Raw genomic sequence first — 24,271 nt, 5'->3', positions numbered from 1 at the left:
AATGGCTGAATAATTAGCTACGAGTCAGGGACTAGCATACTATATAACTATTCCATATTCAGATTTATGGAAACCTGTCACACAGTTTTTGGAACATTTGGAATGATATATAGAGGACAAACAAAAACATTTAACATCTCTTTCATTTGCTTTGTACTGTAAAAAAGAAAAAAAACCTCCTTTGCAGAAAGGAATGTACACTCACATTGAATCAAATCCATGTAAATGCAACAGAGATATTGGGAACATAAATCAAACTATGTTCCAATGTAATGTGTATAACATTCAATGAAAAGTCCTTATTAGATTTCCTTATCATATTTCAAATTCTCTCTAGCTTAATATGACACACTACATATAGCTAGCAAGGATATTAAACAATGCCTATATGTGATCCGGTCCAATACATGTTATATGAAGCAAACCGATGAAGGTTCACGCCAGTGTGGAGACATTTCTCACTCTGTCCGTGTAATTTCCTACAATATAACAAGAAAACTACCTTGCATGATAACCTACAGATTGATGACCAATCCTTTTGCAAAAAGAAATTCTTCCTTTGTACACATCCTTCGTTACTGTGCGCTGTGCTCAGCTATTTGCAAAGTAGTTGTTTGTGAATTCTATAAAGTCCAAGAGCAAATGAGGACAGTACAAAATGCAGCAAGAGCTTCAGATATAAAACACTTAAGGATCTTCCATATTTGCAAAACTTTGAATCACTCAGCCCGAGTAGCAAAACAAACTAGAGCTAACGACTATCACCGTTTAAATGCGTTACAACGTGCTTTACCAAATGGATCTTTCTAGAAAACTGCTGCTCACACGTACTACAGGAATATTTCCTTTGATCTGTATGTATTAACACGTGTGCGTTCAAATGACATTTCAAAGTGAAAGATTTCCCACAGGTGGGACAAGTGTGAGGTCGTATATGTGAGTGTATTAACATATGCGTTTTCAGGTTGGATCGATGGGCAAAGTCTTTTCCACATACTTCACAAGAAAAAGGTTTGCTTCCTGTATGAGTTAATAGGTGCGTTTTCAAATTAGAATTTAGGGCGAACGACTTTCCACATATATTACAAGAATAAAACTTCTCTCCGGTATGAGTCAGCATATGCTTCCTCAAGTTAGGTTTGGCAAGAAAGGCCTTGCCACACGTAGTACATGAGTGAGGTTTATATGATGTATGCGTCTTCATATGTGCTCTAAGATTAGATCTTAATGCAAATCCCTTATTACATAAAGTACAATAATGAGGCTTGCTTCCTGCATGATTCACATTTTTTGTACAAAGGCAAGAACTACCAGAGTACTTCTTCCCACATATATGGCAAAAGCAAGGCGTTTCATCACACGTAGTACTGGGTGCTTGTAGTAGAGGAATGTCAGCAGATGTCTTGCTTTCCGCAGAGTAGGATGGAGACGTCTTACAAGAGACAAACATATGTATTTTCAAGGAAGATTCACTTTTAAAAGATCTCTTACAAATGAGACAGATCAGGGGCAATTCAAAAGTGGAATGAAGAATACTTTCTCTTCCTGTATCACTGCATCCTCGGCCTTGTAGAATTTTGCATGCTGTAGTTTCATCATTAACCAAACTGGAAAATAATAAGAGAAAATTAAGAAATCTGTTACCTCATCGGTTATATGCTACTCTCCAGAATTCTGATCCAAAATGAAACCAAATTTATCAACTGCTGGTAGAACACACATGCTTTATGAATTGTTGGAATAATGAATTCAAAGTTTTAGGCCATCAAATCATCAACAGACCATTTTTGTAGGACTGTATTCTGTGTACAATGAGAAGATGAAGTGAACAAACTGCTAGACAGTTTAATGTGGAAGTGAAAATTGTTGGCTAAACAACAAAAATAAGACTAACAGCATGATGAAACATTGGGCTGGACATTCATAAAGAAACATCAAAGGGTGGGAAAATATTCTTAGTTGGCTTAAATAGGAAAATACAAGGATGAATTGCATCAGCAAGAAATGCTGTTTACTATCTCCATCAATGTGGAAAAATTGTACTAGAAGGATTGTGTTTGTTGTCTCATGTAGGGGGAATAGTGACCATGGATATGATGAGTCAATCAGAAGAATAATGAATGATAGCAATTAATACAAAAATCATCACTTACTTCTTTAGAAGAGTCGCATTGGTTACACAGTCTTCATTGCTGTCGTCTTCCTCATTCTAAAAGACAGAAAAATTATCATCACTAGCTTGATATCATATTACCTCACAGTCATATTCTATTGGAGATATCTTCTTATTCCTCTTAGCTATAACAACAAATATAATGTCTCCCATCAGAGAGATACTATGATTTGTGCTTAGAGGTGAAACATATAGCAATTGAACACAACAGTTCTGAGTTTGCTGTGCCTTCCTTGTTTTCTTTTCTTAGCCCCTTTCCAATATATTATGATTGGTATTCGATGTGGATTAGATCCAGAATTTTTTTTTTGCTAGGGGCTTTGCGTCGCACCGACACAGATAGGTCTTATGGCGACTATGGGATAGGAAAGGCCTAGGAGTTGGAAGGAAGCGGCCGTGGCCTTAAATAAGGTACAGCCCCAGCATTTGCCTGGTGTGAAAATGGGAAACCACGGAAAACCATCTTCAGGGCTGCCGATAGTGGGATTCGAACCTACTATCTCCCGGATGCAAGCTCACAGCCGCGCGCCTCTACGCGCACGGCCAACTCGCCCGGTGATCCAGAATTATGCCCAGAAATTCTTTCTGATGATACCCCTATGTGGAGGGATGATTTTGCCATTTTCATTTTGCTGTAGCACTGAGTAATGTGATGTGTAAAGGAAGAGAAGTATATTAAGACACACACAAATACTCAGTCCCTATCAATAACCAAGATTATGCATTCAGTCTCATTGGTCAAGTGGCTGATTCTGTATTAAATGTTTACCTAGTCTCTTCTTAAATGCTTCCAAAGAAGTTGGAAATTATACCAGTCACTATTTCCTCTTCCTATAAACAAATATTTGTCTCAAATTAACATTTTCTTATTGTCCCTCTGAACTGAAGTCGTGTATGCTGAGTAACTGACCAAGGAGACAGACTCTGAGTGTGCTGTACCACAAGAAATACTATTGTATTCTGAAAAGAGGGACATCATCTACTCCTTCCAATATTGTATTGATTACTGTAAGAGGTAAGGAATCCATACACATTACCAGAATCTATTTGTGTAGCTAAATTACCCTATCTGAATTTGAGATACACTGAAGTGATTCTATGAGCACTTTTCATGAGAAAAAAACTCAAAGGATGTTCAGGAACATATTTACAAACTGTCCAGATGAACTTGAACATGATATTAACAAATGGTATAATGTGAAGCTGGCAGAAAGCAGCAGGATACTGGTCAGTGATTACGGCGAACTACAGCAGAATACTTAACTTTACAAATTATTAATGATGCATTAAAGATGCCTAATAAATTCTCACTTGCACAACTTATTCTTTACAGTTTCAAATTGTTATACAGGTTTCTTATATCTGACTATTAACATGAATTAACAAGAAATATTTTCTAAATCACCCTTCAAGTTGGACCTAGGTCATTTTCAGTTTCAGCAAAGTCCAGTAACAAAAATAACTGTACTCACAATGAGGTAATTGGTACCTCTAAGCAGCCAAATATCATTATCATCATAGTCCAAACTGGTGTACATTTAGATGTCAATGTATCTGAAGTGATTTTCTCATAAGATATTGGTTTCTGCTAGAATTTACAGATAAATTGGAATTACACAAAGAATTTGCAGATGATGTTACACCATATAGAGTAATAAATTACATGATTGTGTCTGCAAAGAACACATTCACAATATTGTGAGATGGACAGCAGAAAATGGTATGATGGTGAACTGGTTAAAAAGACAGGTATTAATTTTCACCATGAGGAAGAGTCTTCTCAGTTGCAATTATTGTGTTAAGAAGTGAAAGTAATTCATAGGGAACACTGTAATTATCTAGGTATTAATACTATATCAGGAAAGATATTCTTTGTGGTAATCAAATAAATGGGGTGTTAAATAAATGTAGCAGACCTCTTCATATGATTATGCGGGTAAATACGGCTTGTAGTAATGTCTTTCTAACATGCACTTCTACTTAATATCTTTATTTCTTCGCTGTAGTATAGTGGATCATAGCCATTCTTTAGCACCCTTAAAGGTAGATAACTGTTTTCACACTCCTTAACAACAGCTTCAGAGCTTTACCATTCTTCAATAAGCACAATTACTGTTTAAAAACTCCCTTATGATTTCCTTATCAACCACATGGTACTGCCACCTTTCGCTGCCATTTAGTTTTAACTATGACGAAAATAGCTTTGTGATCACTTATACAGTCTATAAATTCAGATTTATAATAGAGTTCACCTGGTTATATCAGCACCACATCTAGAATATTATTCCCTCTAATAGGTTCGATCACTTTCAGATTCAACTGTTCTTCCCGGATTAACTTATTTACCATTTCCTATCATTCACATTACTATCCCTGTCAACATTTGATAAATTTTGATCACCCAGTACAAGCATGTTCCTTTCAGTGTCATTTCACACATAGCCATTTATCTTATCAAATAATTCTGCATCACCACCTCCCATTCCAGCTCTGTATACCCTATAATTTACCTGTTATCTTTAGAGATGTGCCTTATATGCAGGACCTCTCATTTTTCATCCCTAACTTTTTCACAGCTTCCAAATTCTTCTTTCACCAGAATGAATACTTTGGAATCTATCCTATCTCATGATGTAGATTGTGATTTCCATAGGGAATCTGTTTTAATTATATAATTATCCTATCTCTATGATAAATATGCCAGTTCTGGGAGAAAGTTTCCACAACTTTAACATCACATTTTAGCCATGATTTAACTCTTATTATAATATCTGGTAAATACATATCTATTAAATTAATTAAATTCTGTTCTTTGGAAATGAAGCCTCCTGAGCTTCACACATCATGACTAATTAGGCAGCTGTTTGGGCATGAACAAAACAATGTAATTCTATACTAAAATAGACATGAGGTTACCTCAGATCATTTTCATTTTCGACTAATTTATGAGCTATTTGGACATAAGAACACAAAGTATTGCAAGTTACTGTAAAATGGACATGAAATTACCTTACTGATTAATTCACTGTTTGCTTCTTCAATGTTTGAACAATAAAAGCTAGGGTCTGGTTCAACCTCCACCTCAACCACGTTATTATGAGGCAACTGCAAATTAGACTCCTGAAAAAACAAATTCAACATTTAACATACATAGCAGTTTCATGTGACAGAAACAAACCTGTTATAGTAACAACATTATGTTTAAAAGACTTGAACCAATCAGTAGTAGGATAATTCCTGGAATCTTATTCCTGGAAACTGTTTCTGCATTTAAGTACCTGTACATCATCCACCATTTTCCATTACATCTTATATGACTACCTATAACTATTTATTATTGACTGATTAATTTTATTCAGAGAACACACTTTAATTTTTAGAATGGAAGGCAGATACATTAATCTTGTTGCATAAAAATGCCAACTCAGTAGCCTAGCCTTGAAAGCAAAGTATTTCCTCTTTGAAATTTGATTCCATACACAAGGTTTAAAAACAATGGAGGAGTTGAACATAGCAGTGGGTTGGCAATGCAAGGAGGGTGGTGTTACATGCAATGTTATTTGTATCATGGAGAGAGGAGGGATAACTGAAGGAATTTATCAGGAAGGTGGGTACATCACACACATAGACATGGGCAAATACTTACAAGGTCTGGGGATTCCTCCATATCAGGTGAATGTTCTGGCTCACATTTGATGAACAGTGGCACCTCCATATTTCTGCACAAAATTACAAAGATTGCAGCAATAAATTCCCTCTGTTATGATAATTCAAAAATAAAGTTTTCCCTTTGCAAAAAGCTAATGATCGTGAATATGTCTTTCAATGAATGAAACTGAAATCTTTATAAAATTGCCGCAGCATCAATGGTGACCAAGGCTTACAATAACGACTAATATGACGTCACTGACAGTACACTTTCTATTTCAACACATTCTGTTTATATACATCCACACCCACAGAAACTTTGGCCACCACAGCAAAGATAATAGTTAATGTGACATCACTCCCATCGCACATGTTATTGTGTTACAGAAAATTTTCAAATGACACCCAGGCAAAATATATATTTATGTCAATATAAAAATAATGTAAAGGAACTGAACAGCCAAATGATAAATGTCAATTAAGCGGGAGAACTGGTAGAACAGTGAGAAGGAATTAAAGTGAGGATAAATAGTTTATCATCTCCCTAATTGTGAATGATTTTTTGCTTCAATTATAAATAATAATACTGGAAGACCAACCAGTAAAAATAAGACCTTAAATTTCATATGAAAAAACAAAATTTATGACAAATATCAAAACTACTCCACCTGAACTTAACAATGATATAAATAAAATTGCACAAGCAAAGAAATTTAGGTACTTAGGTGAATGGATGATTGAAAATGGCAATGAAAATATATCAGTAGCTTCAGGAATTCAGAAAATGGAAATTGCTTTTCAACACACCAAGAATGTTTTTAACAAAGTGTACTTGTTCTGGAACAGTAAAATTTATCACTACTTAACAGTGATCAAACCTGAAGGTCCTTATGCTACAGAAACACAAAATTTAGATAGTAAAAATTTAAAGGAATAATTTGAGATTAAAGAAAGGAAAATCATGAGAAAAACCTTAGGGCCAAGAATTAAAAAAGGAATACATTACCCCAAACACAACTCAGAAATATATTTAAAAATATCTAAACTCACTGATACAATGACACTGTGACAAATTAAATTTATAAGCCATTTGGAAACAATGAATAACAACAGACTTACTTATTCAATACACAATTTTTTGCAAATCAAACTGATCAAAATGGTATAAGCATGTACACAAAGACCTCACTGAATTGGTATCACCAAATCTGCCGGACAGAAATGTAATCAGGAAAATTGTTCACACAAGGGGACTTTAGGAAGACGAGAAGGGGACTTTAGAAAGACGAGAAGGATTTGAGGAATAGAAAAAACAATAACTGATGAAAAAGAAGAACTACTGGGCAAGGAGGAAAGATCAACAAATTTTGATTCTGCGTGGTCCTTAGTGACCCACTCGTGCAGAATATTAATATTGTTTTTACATCTCAAAAGTACTTTTGATGGTTTTTGTACATGCAAGGTGCCAAAATGTTGTCTCTCTGGAGTTCTTTTATGTGCCAGTAAATCTACCATCATGAGGCGTATGTATTTATGTATACCGCCAGACTAAGCCAGGATCAAACCTGCCAACTTGGATTCAGAAGGCCAGCACCTCAACCATCTGAGTCATGCAGCTCGGCAACTTCAATTTTGTCATTTATGGTTTGTTCTGTGTGTTTAGGTCTGTATGTTTGATTGTTTACATCTTATTATTGTATCTGTTAAGCTTTTGGCACATTAACCTTATTAAAAATTAAACAACACTATATTTATTTGCATGACTGCTATACTGGCAACAAAAATGGTGAGGTAGGTTTCTGAACAAATGTGTCAAGAATTCTTAGTGTTATATCTATGAATTCTTAGAATATATTGTGACATGAGGAATTTAGAATAGCAGAGGCATATGAGCCAAAGTATGCTTTTTTCATCTTTTCTTCCAACATATAGAATGTAGTATACCCTTTCATGGCTCTTAAGTGTGAACGGTCAATATGCCTTGATTATGAATGAAACCTCAATTTCATTATAGCATGTTGTTCGATCTTTCATGCTGCAGCTCAATCTTGAGAATAAAACAGGTGTATGAGCCAGCCTGCCAGCTGGTCCCAGTCCGGTGATAGCTACTATGCATTTAACAGCATGAGGCAATAAATCCCTTACCAAAGGGTGTTGTTTGTTTTCAGCCATTCAACGCTTATAAATTCCTCAAGTATTTTAACAGACAGACATGATAAGTGCTTATGCCGTGTTAAGAAAACAAGGTGGAACTCTATGTTTCTCAGAGAACTTTGCTCTGCGTCTTCAGCGAGCTACCTGGTGACGAACGAGTGTACCACTACAATTCTCCAACGGTAAAACATTCTTAAATTCAAACCCTCATTATTGTAGAAGACTTACTCATGGGCAATCAATACTTTCTTCTGAAGACGCAGAGCAATGTTTTCTGTGAAACATAAAGAGTTTTGCCTTGTTTCCTTCACATGCCCTAAGCTCATTCATGTCTACAAGTACGACATGTGAAAGCATCAATGTTAACATTTTAACAGATATTTGTTGTTTTAGACTTAATGTTTCTCGTATGCTGGTTTTTGTGCAAAAGTTCGACTTTTTGTTTAGTTTTATCTTCAAAAGCTAGTTATAACACTCGATTCCTGTATCAAGCAGTTCTTGAAGTAATATATATTTTGTGTATTTAGTGTTATATATTTACTATATTTTCTCACTTGGTGGACCTTATTTCATCCTATTTTCAATGCGGAAAAATCAAGGAGGGTCTTGTATGTGCATGTCTCAAAAGTTAAGAGCATATCAAAATATCCATTAAATAACTATATGTACAAACATCCTCGAAAAAACACCTGAAAACAAAAATGTATTATTCAGATTTAAAAAATACAACTATGGACCATTAGACAATAGTAGCCTCATATAAATCTACTGCAATTTGGCAAGTATCCACGTGTGGTAGGGTAGGCCTGATTTCACATTTACTGCATATGAAATAAACAAAAAATACTGTCTCTTAAAATTAAAACTAGATGCATTACTATTAGGGGAGAAAGTATCAAAACAAATTGTATTTAACTGTTGTTACATTTCACTCATCAATGATGTTAATATCTGATCGTGTTTGGTTCAACAGCGACTTCACAGGCAGCGTCCTGCACATCATTCTTATCGGTAAATGTAAGAACATTTTTGGTTTAAATGAAGCAGAATAAGTTTTAAGCTTATGGTATTAACATTATCACTTGTACTAGTATACAACTAATTCCAATGATATTGTAAATGAAGCAGAATAAGTTTTAAGCTTATGGTATTAACATTATCACTTGTACTAGTATACAACTAATTCCAATGATATTGTAATTTTCCCCGACTACCAGCGGGTAATTTGACTGAATGACCACTGTCTGATAAAGCGAACTGACAAAGACTAGAGTGAGGGGTATGGCTCAAGGTGACTAACTAGCTTGGAGAGCGACCTTTAGGGTTATTTTTGTAACAGCAGCTAGCCACAACCATTCTCTCGGTTACAAAAGAATGCAGCTTCCTGTTCTGTCACCCACACAGCAACCTGCGGTAACAGCAATTCATACCGTATACACCCGATATTTAATGCAAGAATGCCCACAGAATACTGCATCGAAAATAGCAATAACCTGATCATTTCCCATTGTACAATACCTAATAAGAGGAACACTATAGTAAACACGCATCATTAGTTACCAGTATTTTGGCTCTATTCAAGGTAAAAATTAGTTTCAATTTTCCTGATCAAAGAAATGGGAGAGTCTGACATGTGATGGGGTTTTATACATGAGTAAATACATTACAATTTGTACTTTGACCCATTATCATTGAAGGAACAAAACTTGTAGTGTAAACTTTTCATTATTATTTACCTTTATCAATCACAAAGCATGAGTGATACAGTGCTTCTTCTCATCATGTTAGTTGTCCTAGAAAACACATTGTCAGAAGAACAAATGGTAAATAAACACAACCAAGGAAAAGAGCAATACAGGTGAATATTATTTATATCAGTTCATTTAATTATATAGTATATATTTCCATTTAACAAGGAAAATATTTTAATTCTTCTTCTTAGCATTTATCCCACTTAATTGCTGGGTCTGCTGTTCTGCACTTCCTTTTCCACTTGCATCTTCAGGAGAGACTTTTGGCACATGCATGTCCTCTCACACATTGTCAGGCCAACACTTCTTTGGTTGCCCTCGTGGCTATACCATCACAAATGATTCTCTTGCATTTTCTCAGGGATCGGGGCCACACCAAATGCCTTATGAACATCCTCACTTCTGATGAGGGCCAGTCTAGTGAGTCCCACTTGCCAGCAAAGCATGTTCATGACATGCAGCTGTTGTTCATGTCTCCTTGTGACTGGCCAACACTCGATTCCATACAGTACCACTGGTCTAATGATGGTTCTGTAGATTTTGGATTTCAGATACATCAGCACCCTTCAATGAAAAAGGACTCCTGTGACCTGGTGCCACTTCCTCCAGGCTGCTCTGATTCTGCTTCGAACATCTAGCAGCGTGATCCCAGTTATCTACATTGAGATGTTTTGAGAATTCCAATGCTTTTGATGTTACTTGACTCATCACACTGTATCCCACATGCTCAGTTTTCCTGACATTAAGTCACAAGCGGTATCTGTCAAAGGAGTTTTCCCAATGTCGCACTACTTGTTGCCAATCAGCAATTGTAACATCATCAGCATAGAGTAGAGTCCAACAGTATAGTGTTAACACTTCTGTGCTGACGGTGGCAAGACAAAGGATGAAAAAAAATGGAGATAGAGCTGATCCCTGATGAATGCCAGTCTGAATGCGAAATGGTACAGAATTTCCAGCAGCATATAGGACAGAGCTGGTGGCATCCTGATATAGAAGCCGGATCCATTGAATATATACTTCAGGTACACCACGCTGCGTGACTACATGCCAAAGAAGATCACGGGGCACCCTGTCAAAGGTCTTACATTTAAAAAGGGTCACATATAAAATTAGCACTCAAATATTGAGAATATCTGTAAAACTGTAATTTATAATTTACAGTAGTAATGCCTACTTGTTCATTTCTGAACACTGTACAGTAATTTAATGTGTACGTAGAAGTTTTTCTCTGTGATACTCAGAAAAAAAAATTTAAACACGTTTTACTCAAAACTACCTTTTGGTGCATATGTCTCTGCTATTCTAATGGCCTCATATGTGTTAAGGTCCGTGTTGGATATTATTACCTTGTTATGTGATATGCTCTTAATATGAGCTTCATGTTCAAGTGTGTACACACATAAAATTGATCCCCCTCTATTAAATGTAAGGTTGATAAGCATGAGGAGATTCAGTGTACCCCACATACTTCTCAAGAGAAATCATTCCTAAAGGCAAATGACCCATTAATATGGTCAATAATGTAAGATGCAGAAGACAATGGCAAGCCCATCCATTGATAATGCTCTGGATATCCCAAGGATATAAATATTTGTAAAACATCAGCCAAAAGCACTATAATGGCCAACTAGTCCAGCAACAGCTACTTATAACATAGAGAGTTGCTACAAACTAATCTTTGGACTACACAATATGTAAAAAATACATTATTATATTGTTTTAAGAGGAAGTACATCTACATAACCATCCCTCCCTCAACCCTCCTTTTTCTGAGAACATGCATATCACTCTAGCTCCATTTAAATATCTTCACACAGCATGGTAAGATAGGTCACGAACAATTCACAAAAAATTTAACAATTTATCAAGAAAGTATAGGGTCTGTTTCTCTCATTGGTTGGCCGGCAGGCATTCTCAGCTTCTCTACCTCCCACTGACTCATCACTCCCCGCTCCGTGGCACAGCAACAAAGAAAGCACTTCACTCACTTCATTCATGCATGATATGAAATAACAATTAACATTAAGAAAATAAGAATTACGAATAAAGAAAATAAGCTCATTTGTTATGACAGGAGATATTGGAAATGTCCTCCTCCTGCATTCACACATTTCTGGCATCACCTTATGAAACTCTGATTCACATGCATAGTTTGTCTTCCATACTTGAGGCTATTTTCCTCCAGATATGTTCTTTCAGTTTGTCCAACGTGTGAGGGTTTCTTGCATATACTTCACTTTAAACATTTTCATAGCCCACAATGCTGAGCTCTTACAAAACCCTGGCTTCTTGTCCAAGTTGACTTAAGGATTTTGTAGACGTATGTTCTAATCTTTCTGCAATTTCATTTAGTTTTTCCTCATTAAGTACACATTTTTTAACACTTTGCTTCTTGTTGATTAAAGAACCAGTTCTTCTCAATTTGTTTAAGACATTCTGCATGGTCTCTCTATGTGGATGGCGTACACCTAGAAATTGTTTCAAATCACCTAATGACTTCTCTGCAAGACTCTGTGTTCACATAATTATCGTATATAAATACCCTTTCCTCTACCAAATATACATGTGGATGCATTATGAGAATTATACCCCGAGGTTACACTTCACAACTCAAGAATGGTTGGAGCAACAGATCAACACTTAATACACGTTCAAAGTACGGACCTAAACTGCGAAGTGTGGGGATTCCCGTGCTGTCGCTGTGCTGTGTAGCAGAAGCCATGAGTCGGCAGGAGACAGATAAGCTGGGTGCACCTGCCGGACAACTGATGAGAGATACTCTCTGTACTCCACTATAACATATTATTCAAGGACAGTATTTAATATTTTCTACTTTTAGTAGTCAAGATTCGCACTCATTCAGCAATAATAATGCTGTGTATGGAATTTTTCAAAACATTCTCCAGGATGTAATCCAGACTTTTTTCTGCATGTGTTACGGGAAAACCCACTAACCAATTTTATTTTTTGGCTGTTCTTACTTATTCCTTCTGGGCCGAGCGGCTCAGATGGTTGAGGCACTGGCCTTCTGACCTCAACCTGGCAGGTTTGATTCAGACTCAGTCCAGTGGTATATGCCAGACTTGTGTCAGTAGATTTACTGGCACATAAAATAACTCTGGAGGAACAAAATTCGGGCACCTCAGCATCTCCAAAAAACCACCAAAAGTAATTAGTGGTACATAAAAAGAATAACATTATTAAAACGTATTGCCAAGAAATGGAAAAATCAGCATCTCTGAAAATTCTAGTTTGTTCTAAAAATCAAAATAGCCACTTGTACCATTTTTCTTTTTTCCTTTTATTCTAAAATGGAATGATTTAAGAACATGACAGAGTATTGCTAAAATTTACAAGAAAATCAACTGTTCATGATGAAGTATTGAAAGAAGTTTTGCATTGCTTTCCTTGAAATTGCATCTAGTAACAGTCTTGCACCACACCTTACAACTATAAAAAATGATTTTTAACTCATAAAGAAACATTACTAATTATCACAGTAGCAAAATTTTCCAGTCCTTATTTATTGCAAATTAATTTATCCAACTATCACCCAGAGACAAGGATCGCTAATTATACAGCCTGCCGGTATGCAATCCATACCTCTCTGCATCATTCTGTACCTGTCAGCATGCGTGCTCATGAAAGTCATATGATTCTGTGTGGTTTTAATTTGTGAAATTGAAGTCTGCAAAGAGTCATAACAGCACAGTTCAGTGTTATTTGAATTCCTCTTTCCAACCAAAATATACAAGGTATGATTCAAAAAATTTCATAATTTTTATATGTTGTACTTGATATAACTTCTGCCCTAATGCTACAAATTCTACTGCAATTTTTACCTTATGTCAGGTGGAAGATTCTCTATTCAATGATCAATACTAAAACGTGGGTCAGAATTTACACTCAGAAATTAATTTCAAGTAAAAAAAATTTTAAAATAAAAATTATCACAAATCAAATCCTGCACAATACAGTCCCTAAGGGTCAGAAAGCAACAAATATGAACAATCACTTTGAGCTTAGGATACTGTTTATCTTGCCTTTCTTCAATAAATTTAAGGCAGATCTTATTATCTCCTGTTTTTTTCAGTGTAGTGGGACAGTCACAAATACAGAGAATTTGGAAATTTATTGAATATCTCCCTTGGTAAAGTACTGCAGTCCCTAATTCCTCCTCCTATAATCCAATATCTGATTATACACTGATGCCAGAGTTACATTAAAATTACAGCACGGGAATTTGCAAATTAAATTTTATCACAAGAAAATTCAGTTCTTTGAATATTTAAATTCTATATTTAAATTTTCTGACAATTCAATATATTTTTCAGATTTGTTCGAGAATTTTACCTCGGCAGCCTCGTATTTTCAAGAATTAATGAAATCATTTAATTGTTTAAAATCTACTAAAACCAAATTGTGATTATCAATCAATTCCATTACAATGATTAGGATAAATAATTTACCTGTACCATCCCATTTGTTTGGAATATTTTATGTTATTTCAAGAGCCTTAGTAAAGTTCAATTAATGTTGTGATCATATTAACCCTTGTCTAGTCACGCGAAAATTATTGCGTTACTAGTCGCGCACGGAGGTAACCTCCGGGGTTAAAAATGCGCATCATTTTCATCCTTTGAAATGTTGTTTTGGCATATTCGTTTGCAGTATTCTTCAGTATAATCAAAAGACACCCTTCTAAGCACTTGTAGGTTACTTTTACACAGTTTGTTTGATCTAAAAGCAGAATACTGTAGACCTTAACCATGTCGAATGATTTTATATTAAATACGTGAGATTCGCCATTACCTACGAAAATCACATCATATGAAATATTTTTCTAAAATAAGTTTAGAAGAACAAAACAACAAGGTCATCGACCTCCAAAATAAAAATATGCACCTAAATATAAGGTAATTTAATTAGTCGCACATGGAGGAAACGTCCAGGCGATGTCACTCGTCAAAACAATGATCCCACACTCGCACACACGATGCACGATTGCGCCAACATGCTGACAGCACAAGTCCAAATGAACAAGGAGAAAGGTATTGGGGTGAGGAGATCCACATTTCAACTGGGAAGTTCAGTACCGTGCAAAATGTAATCAGCCTGGATGAAAACCCCGTGAGCGACTAATTGAGGGTTAATCATCACAGTTAGTCAGGATGGCAAGACATTTTTCTTTTTATATTGAATAAATTATACACTGACTGACAGAGCAAATGCAACACCAAGAAGGAGTGGTCAGAACTTTATGCCAATTGCAGGGTAGACTGACGTCACTGAGGTATGCTCATGATGTGAAATGCGCCGCTGTGCTGCGCACGTAGCGAACGATAAATGGGACACGGCGTTGGCGAATGGCCCACTTCTTACCGTGATTTCTCAGCCGACAGTCATTGTAGAACGTGTTGTCGTGTGCCACAGGACACGTGTATAGCTAAGAATGCCAGGCCGCCGTCAACGGAGGCATTTCCAGCAGACAGACGACTTTACGAGGGGTATGGTGATCGGGCTGAGAAGGGCAGGTTGGTCGCTTCGTCAAATCGCAGCCGATACCCATAGGGATGTGTCCACGGTGCAGCGCCTGTGGCGAAGATGGTTGGCGCAGGGACATGTGGCACGTGCGAGGGGTCCAGGCGCAGCCCGAGTGACGTCAGCACGCGAGGATCGGCGCATCCGCCGCCAAGCGGTGGCAGCCCCGCACGCCACGTCAACCGCCATTCTTCAGCATGTGCAAGACACCCTGGCTGTTCCAATATCGACCAGAACAATTTCCCGTCGATTGGTTGAAGGAGGCCTGCACTCCCGGCGTCCGCTCAGAAGACTACCATTGACTCCACAGCATAGACGTGCACGCCTGGCATGGTGCCGGGCTAGAGCGACTTGGATGAGGGAATGGCGGAACGTCGTGTTCTCCGATGAGTCACGCTTCTGTTCTGTCAGTGATAGTCACCGCAGACGAGTGTGGCGTCAGCGTGGAGAAAGGTCAAATCCGGCAGTAACTGTGGAGCACCCTACCGCGAGACAACGCGGCATCATGGTTTGGGGCGCTATTGCGTATGATTCCACGTCACCTCTAGTGCGTATTCAAGGCACGTTAAATGCCCACCGCTACGTGCAGCATGTGCTGCGGCCGGTGGCACTCCCGTACCTTCAGGGGCTGCCCAATGCCCTGTTTCAGCAGGATAATGCCCGCCCACACACTGCTCGCATCTTCCAACAGGCTCTACGAGGTGTACAGATGCTTCCGTGGCCAGCGTACTCTCCGGATCTCTCACCAATCGAACACGTGTGGGATCTCATTGGACGCTGTTTGCAAACTCTGCCCCAGCCTCGTACGGACGACCAACTGTGGCAAATGGTTGGGAGGTAATGGAGAACCATCCCTCAGGACACCATCCGCACTCTTATTGACTCTGTACCTCGACGTGTTTCTGCGTGCATCGCCGCTCGCGGTGGTCCTACATCCTACTGAGTCGATGCCGTGCGCATTGTGTAACCTGCATATCGATTTGAAATAAACATCAATTATTTGTCCATGCCGTCTCTGTTTTTTCCCCAACTTTCATCCCTTTCAAACCACTCCTTCTTGGTGTTGCATTTGCTCTGTCAGTCAGTGTATGTTAAATTTCCATTGATATCGACATTTTTATTGCCGAACCTAACGTTATTTTACTGTCACTTGTGAATAATATAGCCATTTATGCTAAATCCTTACTGAGCACCCCTGGGGTGTCTTACTCTCTCCTATCCCTGAACGGGCGCATTATAATTGGTTTTACCCATCTGTGGGACTCGATTTGGCTAGATTAGGCTCGACATGCTTGATTTGAGTACTTGAGGTTCAGCAAGTTAACTTACATATTTCATACCATCCTAGTTACGTAGATTTCTAACCGATAACACAGAATTTTGTGATATTTCATTCATTTGATATAGTTTTAAATGAGAAACTAGGCTGAAAAAAATTGAATATGCTTTACCATAATTAACATGTTTGGGGGGAAGTCCTTCCATTTCGACGTCTGTTGGCATAGGCCAATTTTATTAGTGAGTTATCATTCATTTGGAAGTGATCAGGAGGATGTTCAAGATGAGGCTCGAAAATAGAAAAGCTCGGGAAGAAAGTAGGGATGAATTCAGAAAAGAGCAAGAAGAAACTAGAAAGGAATTCAGGAAGGTACATGAAAGATCTATAGAACAGTTGAACCAGAAAATGAATAACATGGGTAGAGCTATCCAGGAAGAAAATAGGAAAGCTCAGGAGCAAGCTAAGAATTGTACGCTAAGATGGAAGAGACAAGTTGCCGGATTGACAATACTGCCTTGGAATGACGCGGGAATCAGAAGAAATCGTATATGTTATTAATTTAACTGCTCAATTACAGGAAGACAACTGAGTCATAACTGGAAAGGTTACTGCACTCCAAAGTGACATGGCCATGGTAAAAGCTAGTGTGGAGTATGTTAAGAATGAAGTAGACGCAGTAAGACGGGAAATTTCTACAGCTCAGGATGAAATATCTGTGAGGATGGGTATCATTAAAAAAGACATGGAGAAGGACGTGATGGAAATGAAAGAGAAGGTGGACGACGATCTCAAAGACGTAAAGGACAATCTCGCTGTGAATCATACAGATCGAAATCCAAGAACTCACACTTCAATTTGAGGGTGTAGAAATCATGATGAAGGAAAAAACTGATATCTTGGAGAGAATAGTGAATATCGCTGAGGACGCAAAATTAGGGGGACAGAAGACTGAAGAGAATGTTCATGTTATTCAAAAGCTAGAAAAGGAAGTCAGTTTTCTCAAGCTACAAGATCGAAGTACCCAAGTCTTAGTAACCATATTACTAGACCAAAAAAGCCACGTGGAAGAGACTGTCCAAAATAAAATAGGTACTTCAGATAAGATACCATCACAGACAGGCGAGCTACCTCAGAATGTAATAAAACTACAAAATCATGGATCAAATACGGTGATTTCACAAGTAACTAACGTATTCAAAACATTAATATTATTATGATGAGTGAGGATAAACCTAGGAAATTTAACCACCTCAATGAAATATCACTTAAAAATGTTATACATGACTTGGAAGAGTATTTTAAAGATAATAAGGTTCCACCCGAAATAAATCTCAGAACAGTTGAATAATTCCTAGATGGTGACGTTATCCATTGGTACCATGCATTTAGGTATACTTTGGATTTTCAAACGCCTGTTTTCACAAAAATACTGGAGCTCGGACCTTCAAGAGTCATTACGTCGTGAGTTATATTCTAGGAGATACGCTGCCTTAGGACCGACATGATATGCTGACCACTTCTGTAATCAGTTACGACGTATGAATGACTTACACATACCTCCGATGGAAACTGAACTTATTCATGCGATCGAAAAATAATTCCCACCCGAGGTACAGCGCATCCTTATTGCTGCTAATGTAAAACCTTCTGTACAAGTTGAGGCTATTCTCAGACAATTACATACTACATTGATTATCCAAGTGATGTTTAAAACTCCTACAAGTAGCAATGAGCAAGTAAATATGGCAGAGACAACAATGAAGCAGAATTTGTTTCATCATCTGAGAATAGGGCAGTTAATTATCAACCCAAGGACTACTACAATAACCAGTGGCAGGCATACTATCATCGATGGGAAGAACGACAAGGAAAATTTAGAGACGATGGAAAGGACGACAACAAGGTTGTCAAACAGTGAGGAAATTATAGATCTCAGGATAGATCAAGAGATAACAGAAGAAACATACCTTATGAACGACCAAAATATCACTTTGATCAGAAATACAGAAATATTAGAGATGATATGGAAAACAGACAATGAGAAAGCATGAGATATCTGGATGAGATAAGAAAAACTGATGAAAGAGACAAATGGAGAGATGCTATTCATAACCAAGATATGAACCCAGATGTTACTGGAGCAGAAAGTTTGGAGTTCCACAGGCATCAGAGACAGCACGAAGATGCAAAAGGACTGAATCCTTCAGCACCACAATACATGCCAGAGGATCAGGCTTAAAAAACTTTGATGTAAAATTGAATATTCCACTCTCCAATAAAGATCCTTCATTAACAACGGGATGGACTTGGCTCAAATCGACTCGTGGTTTGTGAAATCAGAAGACCTTATTGAGGAAAACCATCAATCTCATTTGAAATGTTCCAGAGGACTACCTATCACTGTTGCCAGATTATAAGGACTTAACCCTCTGTTGCCTGATGGTACCTTAAAGTACCATCTCATATTTCATGGCCATGGAATTATTCAGTAAATCCTACCCTTGTATTTTCCTCATAGTACCTTCAAGTACCTAATTCTTGAAACAGAGATATTTCATTTTTGAGGCTGGTATTGATGGAAAACGTGGGAGATCGTTTTATTCTTAGGAGTGTAGTCATAGTGTTACCACTATAAACAAATGACATTTTGATTATTTCTTAGCTCCTATTGTTACATTCCACCTGCAAGTGATCTTAGTACATGCAATTATGCTTCTGTAATGCAATAATTAATTAAATTTGCAATTGTTGTGGATATATAGCTAGTAAATGGCGAGGTACTTAGAAGCACCGTCAGGCCATGTTAGTCATATCCAAAACCGACAGTAATGCTTTACTGATGCAAAATATTCAGCATTTATGAAGTTTTCCTCAATAATTTAAGAATATTTCTCCAAGTAGTAAGACACACCACATCTCAAATAAAAGTACTAGTATCTATTACATTCAAGGTTTGTAATATGTGTGATAAAGCAGCCAGGTTGACTGATGATGATATCTGTAATATAATAATAGAGGACTGGCCAGAGGATGATTCAGAAAATACTGATTTAGAGGGAGAAGAAAAAGACGATCCGGGTGCAATTACGACCAATAGTTCTACTTTATTTTATGCTACTTTTTATAATGAAGTGGATGCAATAACTCATGAAGCTGAGGACAGAAATGTTACAAACCTCCCCCGAGAATTGGACATAGATATGGATCCAGTCGAGTCTACCTCAAAAGCCTCTCCGATACGGTAATTAATATTGACAGAAAATGGAAAAAATGAGATTTGGAAACCAGAAGTCCACAGTACAGTAGGAATGAAGGTTTGTACATTATTGTGAACTACAAATGAACTGTATCGTTACAAACTGTTGCTTGTATGCTAATAATACGTTTTCGTTCCTCCAGGTCCAACAGAGGAAGTATTTTCTTTAAGTGAAACAGCAACAGATGTAATAATAGCCGTGCTTGAACTGGTAACTGAAATTATGATGTTTCAGAGTAATTTGTATGCAACGCAGAAGGGTAAGACTCTAAACCTAAAAAAAGAGGAACTATTAGCATTTTTAGGCATTAATTTCTTGATGGGTTATCATAAGCTTCCTTCACGGAAAAACTACTGGTCAACAAGTGAAGACTTAGGAATCCCACTAATTAGAAGAACAATGAGCTGTGACAGGTTTGACAACATACTGACCATGTTACACATCAATGACTATTCTAAAATTCCAGAAAATAACACGGACAAGCTTTACAAAGTTAGGCCATTGGTAACAGAATTCAATGGTCATTTTCCAGACATTTACAAGGGAACAAAGGAACTTACCATTGATGAGTCAATGATTTTGTTCAAGGAAAGGGGTAGTATCAAGCAGTACAATCCCATGAAACCAATAAAAAGGGGTTATATACTGTGGTGCATTGCAGATCAGAAGGGGTACATTCTGAAATTTGACATCTATCAAGGGAAGAATCAGGCCCTAGAACAAGAATTCCAGAATTATGGGCTTGGGGAAAGAGTCGTGCTGAGCCTATCAAAGCCATTCTGGGGACATCACAGAAAATTGTACTTTGATAACTATTTTATTCTCTCCCACTTCTTGAAAGGTTGGAAGAGGAAAATACTCTAGCATGTGGAACCATTAGAATGACTAGAAAGGGAATCCCACAGAATGTTATGCCTGAGAAAGAAATGAAAAAGGGGTGTTCTGACCATAGAATTTATTCGATGGACATCAGCGTTTTTCTATGGAAAGACAGTAAAGGTGTGTGCTAAGCATCTTATTTCCATGGAACAGAAGCCACAACTGTTTCTAGGAAACAGAAGGATCGAAGTAATGTTACTGTTGATTGCCCGGTTGTTGTGCAAGTCTACACTGCATACATGGGTGGAGTGGACCATGCTGACAGACTTCGAGGCGTATATGGTTTAGACAATCGATCCAAAATATGGTGGCATAGATTATTTTGTCAATGCGTACAACATATACTGTAATCTGCATGAAAAAGTCCCTCTAATGGCATTCCAGCGTAATGTGGCCCTAGGACTGATGAACCAGAAAGAAATTCCTCTTCCAGGAAAACTTTCACGTGATATGAGGCCACCAAAGTCACCAGAGCAAACTTGCCTAAAAACGGAGGAAAACAGAATATTCTGTGCCCAGTGATGTCAGAGTAAGTAATCGTCGAAATCATTTTGATCTTTTTGTAAAAGAAAACGTGGTCGATGTGAGGTATGTTCGAGAAAGAACATGTAGTGTTTTCTTTGCTGCAATGAAAAAAAGAACTGCTTTGCAGAGTATCACAATGTGTCAGTTGTATAGAATGTATGCAAGATGTTCTACATACGAACAATAATATTAGGAAACTTCACACTTATTAAACACATTTGCTTTAAATTTTGCTTTTACATTTTTGTAACATTTTTAGGTATGAAAAGCATGTTCTACTAATATTTTGAGACAATAAATGTGATATTATTCCAAAATGTGAACATTCCTATCTACCTGAATATGAAGCCTCCTATATGCCTGACGGTACTTACAGGTACCAGGCCCCCAAAACATACAAAAATTAAAATTATGATTTAAAAGTATTAGCATTTACTATGTGAACATATTTCATTAGAATAAGGTGAAAAATCAAGTATACTTATTACTTTTCACTATTCAGGCAACAAAGGGGTAAAGTATATTCTCTTGTGGACAAAGGTGCATCTATCAGCATCATTTCAAAACCATTGTTTGAGGAACTGAAGCAGACATCGGATACTTGCTATAACTTTTTCTAATATCAAGGTGAAAGGGATAATTCCACACAAGAATACAGTATGCAAGGAGCAAACCTACATTGATATCATGCTGGGAAATATCATATCTTCACACACTTTTATAGTCATGAATAAGGTGAATTTGAACATTATCTTCGGGGTCGATTTTATGAAACGGATACCGGATGCGACTATTTAGCAGGCTAGAGTCTCGTTCGTTATCAGAATTAACCACACAAATCGCTCCACCAACTAAGAACAGCTATGCACCACCACCCATCGAATCTAGAAAGAGCTCTCAATCTGTCAATCCTTCCGTCGCCATAAGACCTATCTGTGTCGGTGCGACGTAAAACTACTTGTAAAAAAAAATTATTGTTTGAGGTACAAGTAACAAGAATCTGCCTGCAGATCATGAAAACTACTGAAGATTACTAGCGTCATTGTTTTGAATGCCATATAACATTTCGACTTTAATAAGACTACATTTGATTACAGTAAATTAGTGTTCTAATGTATTAGCTAACTTCACTAAATATATCCATTGTTGTCTAATCGAAATCCATTATATCGTGCGGTTGGGTCAAAGACAAATATCTCTGTTCCCACCAGTGTAAATTCTGTGTAATGACATTTGATTTATCTCTTGAAATATAGTTTATTGTTACCCTAGGCCTGATATGAACACTCACTACTTCACTACGTACCTAATGTTAGTGTTACCTGCATGTCACATGTATTATCAAATTTAATGGCTACAGAACAAATGTACCACATCTGTGTTTTTAAAAAGAGAGCTGAAAAAGAATTGAACTTTCATTATGCAAAATCTCCATATCAACTCAGAACGACCTTTATTCTTAGATGAGACAACTGTGACACTTTCAAAATGGATTGTGGGATATGACTTACCGCAACAGAATTGTGTGGAATGTAATTTTCTTCACTCACTTCTGGGGCAGTCTGGTAATCAAAAGGATACACTCTCTCACATACACGAAATGAGACAAGCCTTCACAGGTACTAGTCCCTCTGAAAAATCATCACAACATAAAATGCAACAGTTCGTTGATGTCTTCAATGACTTAAGCTCTTTTTCTAATTGGGCGGCATGCAATAAACCTGCCGATGTGTTGCTATCAACATATCGCTGCTTTCGAAAAGATGCTTGGATGAATAAGAATTATCAATGTGAGGTGAAGACATACCAAAAGTGAAACACTTCAAGTAGAACTAATAAGGCCAGGACCCCTCCCACACTGCCAAAACACTAGAAAAGTTTTGCCCGTATTGTCAGATATTAAAAATATTAAATAACAAAGTTCATTTTACTTAATTATTTCGAGTTCATGTTAATATCTGGATATCAGCTCAAGATTTCAATAAAATATAAAGAAGATTAGCAAATACCTACGAATGCATATTAAAAGTTCGGCCAACATGACCCATGAATTAATCAATGAAACTCGCTTCTACAGGAGTATTCTGGACGAAGTACAAGTCAATTGGGTCACTTTAAAATGTCTTTCGTCTTCATTTCATTCTTGCAAATTCACATAACACCTCTTTTTCGAAAGCAGATGCATGTTCATAACTCGTGGAAAGTAATGTTATGCAACGCAGTCGCTGCTGTTCCACAGAACTCTGCAAGTAACATTTTATTCTCTACAAAGTCGAAAATGATATCCTGCTAACGCTACAGTCACTGATAGTTAAAGGAACAAAACTGAATCAGAGCACTAGACACATCCTCTTCGTATTTTCGTGCACTTCGCTTATGTGCTACGTTTAGGTAGATATACCTGGAAAACTAAGCTGAATATAACTGCACGTCTCCAGTGCAGCCAACCTTTACGACACAAATGAGGAGTCGGTTACAGGAAAAAAGGGAGATTACGGTAGAATTTTAAATGTGACGACGTTTTTGCCCTTTTCTTCATAAGTACAAGCTGAGTATAAACAAAACAGCTCCTAAAATATTAACTAGCCATACATTGAAAATCAGTAAGCTACATGAGATAAATACGCATGTAATATGACGCGAACGAGACTCCCTTTCTAAGTGATCTCAATGTATATCTAGTATATATTAGAGCTCAATGTCCTCTCCACTATTTTCTAGCCAGTCCGTTGCCTACGAGATATACAAGACCGGGAGGCTGAAAGGGTTCACGGTTTGGCCGCTAGATGTCAGGTTTCGTTCTGTTCATGGCGGAATTTAACAATGTGATATGCGGAGTAATCGTGATGCTGTGATGATTTTGTGCAATTTATTTTGAATATTGTTTTCGTCTGTGAGCTTGAGAAGAAGGTACCTCCATATGTTTTCGGATGACACTTAAAAAGCATGAAAATTGACGTTCCATAGATTCCCTTCCGGGTTCAACTTAAGGGAGTTTGGGACTGAATTTATGAAAAATAGTAATTATTGCTAGATTTGGTTTGTGGTCTCCTGCTGGTGA

General features: G+C 37.3%; 1 protein-coding gene across 1 annotated transcript; it reads right to left on the bottom strand.

Moving 5' to 3' along the window:
- Positions 1 to 189: 189 nt before the first annotated feature.
- On the bottom strand, positions 190 to 23,582 carry LOC136884711 (gastrula zinc finger protein XlCGF8.2DB). Its single transcript, XM_067156993.2, has 6 exons — positions 23,220 to 23,582; positions 22,722 to 22,841; positions 5,820 to 5,892; positions 5,183 to 5,293; positions 2,154 to 2,209; positions 190 to 1,607 (listed from the first exon to the last, which is right to left on the bottom strand). Exons 3-6 carry the CDS (start codon positions 5,886 to 5,888, stop codon positions 752 to 754), a joined length of 1,092 nt encoding a protein of 363 aa, XP_067013094.2. The 5' UTR covers positions 5,889 to 5,892; positions 22,722 to 22,841; positions 23,220 to 23,582; the 3' UTR covers positions 190 to 751.
- Between the last annotated feature and the right edge of the window lie 689 nt (positions 23,583 to 24,271).

The sequence above is a fragment of the Anabrus simplex genome, chromosome 13 (genome assembly GCF_040414725.1).
Source record: "Anabrus simplex isolate iqAnaSimp1 chromosome 13, ASM4041472v1, whole genome shotgun sequence".
Lineage (NCBI taxonomy): Eukaryota > Metazoa > Arthropoda > Insecta > Orthoptera > Tettigoniidae > Anabrus > Anabrus simplex.
This window is presented reverse-complemented; position numbering and strand designations above follow the sequence as displayed.